The 8,460-nt window shown below is 45.6% G+C and overlaps 1 protein-coding gene across 7 annotated transcripts in view; it reads right to left on the reverse strand.

The window, feature by feature from the left end:
• Positions 1-2,754: 2,754 nt before the first annotated feature.
• Positions 2,755-8,460, reverse strand: part of UBE2H (ubiquitin conjugating enzyme E2 H) — a 62,462-nt gene continuing 56,756 nt past the window's right edge. The window contains exons 7-9 of one of the 7 annotated variants that reach the window (XR_014175800.1): positions 3,739-7,597; positions 3,613-3,643; positions 2,755-3,454 (exon numbers count right to left, since the gene is read on the reverse strand). Coding sequence is in view for 1 of the 7 variants with exons in the window: in XM_081958476.1 (XP_081814602.1) it covers positions 7,473-7,597 (125 nt within the window). In the remaining 6 variants the exon portion in view is untranslated. Of the gene's footprint in view, positions 7,598-8,460 lie in introns of all 7 variants that reach the window. The other 6 variants (XR_014175801.1, XR_014175802.1, XR_014175803.1 and 3 more) reach the window with 6 other exon arrangements.

Raw genomic sequence — 8,460 nt, forward strand, 5'->3', positions numbered from 1 at the left:
ATTAGTTTCCACCCATTGCTTCTTGTCCTGCCCTCAGGTGCCCTGGAGAATAGTTTGACTCCCTCTTCTTTGTGGCAACCCCTGAGATTTTAGAAGACTGCTATCATGTCTCCCCTGGTCCTTCTTTCTATTAAGCTAGACATACCCAGTTCCTGCAACCGTTATTCATATGTTTTAGCCTCCAGTCCCCTAATCTTTGTTGCTCTTCCCTGCACTCTTTCCAGAGTCTCCACATCTTTTCTACATCGTGGCGACCAGAACTGAATGCAAATATTCCAAGTGTGGCCTTACCAAGGCCTTATAAAGTGGTATTAACCCTTCGCGTGATCTTGATTCTATCCCTCTGTTGATGCAGCCTAGAACTGTGTTGGCTTTTTTGGCAGCTGCTGCACACGGCTGGCTCCTATTTAAGTGGTTGTCCACTAGGATTCCAATATCCCTTTCACAGTTACTACTATTGAGCAAGGTACCACCTATACTGGACCTGTGCATCACCGTGTTACCTCCAGATGTTGTGAGTGCTGCAACACTTGGGAGTTTTTAAAGAAGAGATTGACAACCATTTGTCTGAAATGGTATAATAAGGTCTCCTGCTTGGGCAGAGGGTTGGACTAGAAGACCTCCAAGGTCCCTTCTAGCTCTGTTCTGATTGAGCCGTTGAAGCTCTGAATACCATGTGTTTGCCAGAAAAGATGCTAGCTACCGTATCATTCTTGATTTATGCTCCATGCATGCCACCTGTCGACCACTCTGAATATTGCTGGCATTCATTAGTGACCGGAAAAATTGGCGTTTTCTGGAACTGGCCTAGCTGGACTCCAACCCAGCCCAGCTTTTATTTAAATTTATTATTATTTACAACCCTTCATTTAGTGACTATTCAAAATAACGACGCCACTCATAGCGGTGTTCCAATATTTGAAGGGCAGCCACAAGGAGGCGGTCAACCCATTCTCCAAAGGACCAAAACGATTTCAATGTGTGCAGCTTCTCTCAAAGACTGAAAACCCTGTTGTCTGCCCACCTTGCATAAAATGAATCAGAATAGAGCTGCAAGGGACCTTGGAGGTCTTCTAGTCCAACCCCCTGCTCAAGCAGGGGACCTGATACCATTTCAGACAGGTGTCTGTCTCATTCATCTCTTCTTGAAAATCTCCAGTGTTGGGAGCATTCACAACTTCTGGTGGCAACTTCTGTTCCATCTATTCATGTATCTGTCAGTCTATCTCTCTAATATATCTTATCACTCTTTTGCTTTCTGTCTCATCTATCTATCTATCATCTATCTATCTATCTATCTATCTATCTATCTATCTATCTATCTATCTATCATCTTATTTATCTACTATTTTCTTTCTATCTACTATCTATCTCTATCTAATCTATTTTCTATCTACCTACCTATCATCTATAATATCTATAATCTATATATCATATCTCTCTCATATATATCCCACCCTCCCTCCCTCCTATATATCTTATACAATCAGAGACCTAGGCCTGGAAGGGACGTTGGAGGTCATCTAGTCCAACCCCTTGCTCCAGCAAGAGAACCTAGACCATTTTGGACAAGTGGCTGTCCAGTCTCTTTTTAAAAACCTCCAGTGATGAAGTCCATGCAACTTCTGGTGGCAAGCTGTTCCACTGGTTAATAGTTCTCACCGTTAGGACATTTTTCCTAAATTCCAGGTTGCTTCTCTCCTTGATGAGTTTCCACCCGGTGCTTCTTGTCCTGCCTTCAGGGGCCTTGGAGAATAGGCTGACCCCCTCTTCTTTGGGGCAGCCCTCAAATATTGGAAGACTTCTTTTCTATTCCTTTATTCTAGAAAATATTTTTTTCTTAGCTCGCTTCATCGCATCTTGATGAATCAGCGGTTCACACAACTGATTTAAGGTAAAAACCAAATGAATTGCATTAAAGCTCATCACCAGCTTAATCCCGGAATTGCAGGGGGTCTCCGTGGATCTCTGTCCCCCTAAGATTAAGACTGTTGAAATCCATTTTGACCTGGTTTCGTTATTTTGCTGCCGAAAGCTGTCTTGTTAAGCCTCCACGAGATCTTTTTAAGCCCATTTTCCCAGCCAAACGTTTCTTTCTCACAAATAAAATATTCCTAAATATTTAGTTCTGCCTGCTTCAAATTGAAAGCCAGCCTTCAGGCAATGCACAAAGCCCACCAATCAATAATCCCCCAAAATGCACCCACCTCCTCAAACACTGAACCACAGTGGCAGCTGCTAGTAAATCCGGTGTATCCGTGCTTGTATGTTACAGTTTAGGAAAACTGTAGTCCTCCATTTACGACCAGAATGGCAACCAGAATTTCCACGGTGAAGCGAAGTGGCTGTTAAGGGACTCGTCCCATGTGTTACGATTGTTTTGCCCCAGTTGTTAAGTGAATCCCTGAAGTTGTTAAGTGAATCAGGCGGTCGTTAAAGGAATCGGTTTCCCCAATTAACACTAATTGTCAGAAATTAGCTGGGTAAGGTCCCAAATAGCGATGATGAGACCCACTGGGATATTGCCGTCATTTGTAAATATGTGCCGGTTACTATGCACCCCAAATTTTTGATTCCGTGAACGTTGGGATGAGCCAACAGTCCGTAAGCACGAGGACCTGTTGTAAGCCTCTTTTTCCAGGCCCATGGTTGCAAAGCAAACCGTTATAAACCGAGGACCCTTTAAAAAAAAAAGCAGAAAAGTGCTCAAGGTTTTAATCCCGCTCGCAGGAATTACTACCAGTCCAAAGGGGCCAAGGTATATACATATTTTATTTTTTAAAAAGTTTACAGTTTCTTTAATTATACACAACTATTCTGAGAGGTTATAATCCTTAGAAGAGGCATTCGCCACGGGGGGGGGGGAGGATTCTGCCCACCCACCACCCTCAACGCCGCCGCCAGCCGCCTCATCGCAATGCCAAGAAGGGGAAGGGGGCAGAAGAGAGTTGGGCAGCCAAGGGAAGGGCCCGTTTGACCTCTTCAAGTATTCACACAATGTACCAAATACACTCCGGGAAATTAAGCAAAAACTTTTAAAAAAAAACCTGGCAATTTTTAAGGGGGCATCCATTCCCCTCACCCCCACACGCGCAAGAAGGCGACGCCCCAGATCCCAAACTGGAATGGCACACGATGCGGCGATCACCCCTCGTTCCCAAATCTGAGCTAAAGGACACCCAAAGCTGAAATATTTTCCATCTGTCTCGTCCAAGTCTCCTCCTCACTGCGAAAGACACCAATCAACCAACCAACCATCCAGGAGAACTTATCTGAAGTTCTCAAACCATCCAGGAGAACTTCACTGATGTTCTCAAACCATCCAGAACTTTATTGAAGTTCTCAAACCATCCAGAAGAATCCACTGAAGTTCTCAAAGCTCTAGGAGAACCTCACTGAAGTTCCCAAACCATCCAGGAGAACCCACTGAAGTTCTCAAACCATCCAGGAGAACCTGATTGAAGTTCTCAAACCATCCAGAAGACCTTCACTTAAGTTCCCAAACCATGCAGGAGAACCCACTGAAGTTCTCAAAGCTCCAGGAGAACCTGACTGAAGTTCTCAAACCATCCAGAAGACCTTCACTGAAGTTCACAAACCATCCAGGAGAACCTCACTGAAGTTCTCAAATCATCCAGGAGACCTTCACTGAAGTCTCAGGAAGACCCATCTCTGCTCTGAACCACATCTCAAACCATCCAGGAGAACCCACTGAAGTTCTCAAACCATCCAGGAGACTTTCACTGAAGTCTCAGGAAGACGCATCTCTGCTCCGAACCACAAAATACAAAATCTCCAACTTGAATTAAAGGGGACAAGACTCAGGGTCATCTGGTGTGACTTGTGGCGTCGCATTATTTTTAACTTGCTTAAGTCAAGAGCGGCTTGAGAAGGTTGCTCGACAGATGAATTGGGGAAGAAGGTGAAGAGATGGATGAAAGTTTGGTGGCCTCCAGAAAATAGTCCCCCGTTCCCCTGAAGACAGGTCTAGTTTGCAATTCGAAAAGGATGCGGGAAGTGTCCCAGACGGAAAGCAAGACGTTCCGAGGAATTCACTCAGTCAACGTCAACTATGGATTCTCATCTCAACAAGGCTGTCTGAAGAGGGATGTCAGCTCCACCAACGGTTGACGGTTTGGATGACGGTGTCATGAAATGAAGACAATGTTGGTGATTAAACCACCCAGAGAAAGGAGGAAAGAAATGGAGAAGGTACCAACTTGTCTCAAGATCAAGGATGGGAAGGAGATTGAGCTGAAACCTTCTTCGTTTTAAGTCAAAGCTGCTGAGATGTTTCCTCACCAAGTGTCTCCTTTACGCTTGTTCTCGCCAACGTTTGGCCAACCCTAATCGCTGGGTCAACTCAACGCTATGCCAAGGGACGTCGGAAAGATTTGCAACGGGGTGGGTGCGTCCGTGTATGCATGTGGACGCCCAAGAACTAAATTTCAGAAAGAAGGACCACCTTCAACCTTCATCCCAGCCATGAATGTTCAAGAGAGGAGATGCCCCAAAAGGACCTTCGTGAATCAAAAGAGTCGGCAGGGCTAATTTCGGGAGGTGGGGGGGGGGGCAGACAATGGGGCTGACGTGAGTCATCTTTCTATTGGAAATGTGGGTTAGTTTTCACTCCTTAATTAAAACCAGAATTGTGGTTTCTGCTTGGGCGGAGGTAGGGGGTTTAAAAAAAAGGGGGGGATTATTAATTTATGAACGGTCAAAAATCTCAAAATATCACACTTTATTGTTTGGGGGGGGGGGAGAAAAGGTTTGCCTTTGGGAAGGGAAATTAGAACACTAGCGTATTAATATATCTATCTATCTCTATATATGTACAATCTCGGAGGGGAGGAGGAGAATGCTTTATTTTGCTCAAAAGTGGTAGTCCTATCATGATAGATAGCTTGGCACTCAAAATCTAGAGATCATTGCACAGGTCAACCAATTAGCAGCACATTTAAGGCGGACCAAGCCCATCGTGCACTCCTCCCTGCCGGCTGGGGAGGATGGGGATGGGGGTGGCGAATTCAGGAGGGCACCAGGAGAGGGACAGGAGAGCAAAATTACGTTTTTCTCCATTTGGGCCGCTTTGAAGATGGGGGAGAGAACTTCAACTCCTAGAATTCCCCAATGGGGAATTCTGGGAGTTGAAGTCCCGCCCATCTTCAAAGCGGCCCAAATGGAGAAAAACGGAGTTTTAAAGATCCTTCTCATCTTCCATCAAGATCCAGAGTGACAAAAAACAAACAAACCCCGAGGGTCTCGTATTCCAGCGTCGGTTCAGCTGCACAATTCCAATTTCACGGCTTTCCCCCGACATTTTCAAGGAAAAAGAAAAGAGGTGACTGTGAATAATAATTTCTGTAGGTCATTGGTTTTTTTCCCCTCGCTCTACGCCCCCAAGACGCGATCAAGCTTTTTGCTTTATTCGAATGAAAATCATTGTGCCGATTCAATGTCTACTTTACAGATCTTTTTCCACGTGGGGAAGGAAGGAAGGAAGGAAGTAGATGGGAAAGGAAGGAAGTAAGTGAAGGGATCGCGGTTGAAGATCCGATTCGTTCCATCAGGCCACCATCCCCAACACACACACACAGACCTACGCGCCCACAAACTCCGATGACATTTAAGAAGGAACGGGTGGAAGGGAAGAGAAGGACGCCATTCTCTTGACAGTCAACGTTCTTCTTGATTCACCCAAGTTCTGATGATGTTACTAGAAGATGCACCAAGGCCTCTACTCAACATCATCCCCAACCCCCCCAAATCTCTAGAAATCCAGAGGAAGCAACATCCATCTCAAGGGGACAACCTCGCCATGGTGCAAGCTCCATCTCAAGGGGACCTTCTGGCTATCAACCATAGACAACCATCATCATTTCTGGTCGAAGGGGAAGGGCGGTACGGAGCTGCCAGGAAGTCAATTCGTCAAGGAAAGGAGGAAATTTGGAGGCCCTCGGACACCTCCTTCGATATTAATCCCCCCACCTTCTTCAAAAGGCGAGCCGCGTCCTGCCCAGTATGGTGGAACTTTCTCAGAACGTCTGGCCAGCTCACGCGAAACAGACAGAAGGGATGACGAGAGATGGGCAAGGTGGTAAGGAGGGCGTTACCAACCAAGTGCCTTTTTCAGCTGCTCGGACAGCACTTTGGTCAAATCCACCTGGAGCCGAAAGCTCTTCCAGATGTTCACCCGGGTGGTGTTTGCAGACGTTGTCAAGAGAACGAGAGCGAGTGAGAGAGTTGCGTGTAGAATCCCTATTGTTGGTGGTTTGGATAAGAGGACCAGAATGGGTTGGGTTCAAGGTAGTCTGAGTTAAGAAGAGGCCATCTCACCACCCCTCGGGATAGGACTGGCTCGCTTCCTCGACCCTCGGAAAAGAGAAGACCAAGACTCCGGAGGAACACAAACGGCTACCACCTTTGACTTTCCACGCTGGGCTTCCAACCTTTCTCCCCCCTGCCTCCCCTGGCCAACTTTAAAAAAAAAATCACACGCACACACCTTTAGCATCATCACCGCCTTCACCAGTTCTAAGCAGACAGGAAGTCCGTTAAGGGAAATTTGGGGGGGGAAAAAGAAAAAAAGCATACTATACTCAGAATCACAGCTGCTTCGTAAACAGAAAATCGGACACGTCAAGAAGAAACTCCATGCATTCAGTTGGTGACTCTGGTTGGGGGTTTTGTTTGTTTGTTGAAAGACCACCAAAAAAAAAAAAGGGGGGGGGGGAAGGGGAAAAGAAGAATAAAAAATTGAAAAGGTGAACTCCACCGAAAAAGGCTTTTCGAATAAAGCCGCCAGGTTGAACACAAAAAACCAAGAAGCGCCGTTGACTTCACGGCCTCATCATTTTCCATCGATTAAATCGCACACGCCCCCCCCTTCCCCATCCCCCCCCCACAAAAAAAACCCCTTCTACTTTTACATTCTCAAAGTGCTGTCCCGCGTTTGCATCCAAGGGTGTGTTTGCTGTCTTTGGAACACTCGACTTCAAAAAGAAAAAAAAAGAAAAAAGGGGGGAAAAAGGAAAAAAAAACCAGAGGGCGATGTTTAAAAAAAAAATAAAAAAAAGTGGGGAGGGGGGGAGGCATTATCCGGTTTCCCCTCCGGAGCAAAGCAACAGATTTGAACTCAGCTGAAATGGAATAACGAAGAGATGCAAGCATGCACCTGGGTTCATATTGCTACCAAGTGGAATGTTGGAAACGCACCGCGATGCATTTTTTGTTTTTTTGAGGGGTGGTGGGGTGGGGAAGGGGAGGGGGGCTCTCGAGAAATGACCAAAAAAAAAAAAATCAAGATCTAAAGGGTGATATATATATATGTATATATATCTGAATGCTATTATTCATAAAAACCTTGTTTAGTAATAAAAAATTGCTTTGTTTAAATATGAATGTTATAAGTCTGCTTCTCAGCGCATGGTTAGGAAGCCAAGTCTCTCCGAAAAAGCAGGACGCGGCTCCTACTACAATTCCATATCCTGGGCCTCGTCCTCTGAAAAGTCAGACATGGAGCTCTCCGAAGAGCTGTCGCCGGTCCCTTCTTCCTGCTCTTTGAGGGCTTCCTCTGTTGCATATTTCTGAATGTATTCTGGAGGAGAAGGAGGAAGAAGAAAGAAACAGAGGTAAAGATCAACCCCGAGGGTCCAAGATTTTAAAAAATCCATCTGTCCATCCATCTTTTTCTATCGTCTAACTCTCAATCTCTCAATCTCCTTGATTTTTTCTCTCTCGCTCTACCTCTCTTTGTCATCTCTCTACCTACCTCCCTACCTCCCAGCCACCCATCTATCTCTCTCATCCCTCTCTTCATCCATCTATCTATCCATCATCCATTCACCCCATCCATCCATCTCTATCATCTCTCCATCCATCCATCCATCCATTTCTATCATCTTTCTCATCTCTCTTCATCCATCCATCTATTCTCCATCCACACACATACCCATCCATCCATCTCACATCTCTTTCCATCCATCCATCCATTTCTATCATCTTTTTCTCTCTCATCTCTCTATTCACCCAACCATCTATCCTTCATCCACACACACATCCACCCATCTCTCTTCATCCATCCATCTTTATCATCTCCATCCATCCATCCATCCATCCATCCATCCCTATCATCTTTCTCTCTTATCTCTCTCTTCATTCATCCATCTATCCATCATCCATCCACCCCATCCATCCATCCATCTTTATCATCTCTCTTTCCATCCATCTACCCACTTCTATCATCTCTCTCTCTCATCTTTCTCTCCATCCATCCATCTATTCTCCATCCACACATACTCCCATCCATCCATTCATTTCTATCATCTCTCTCCATCCATCCATCTATCCACCCCCCATCCATCCATGCATCCCTATCATCTCTCTCTTCCTCTTCATCCATCCATCCATCCATCCATCCATCCATCCATGTCATCTCTCTCTCTACCTACCCACTCACCC

This window comes from Natrix helvetica (assembly GCF_964273705.1).
Source record: "Natrix helvetica genome assembly, chromosome: 6".
Lineage (NCBI taxonomy): Eukaryota > Metazoa > Chordata > Lepidosauria > Squamata > Natricidae > Natrix > Natrix helvetica.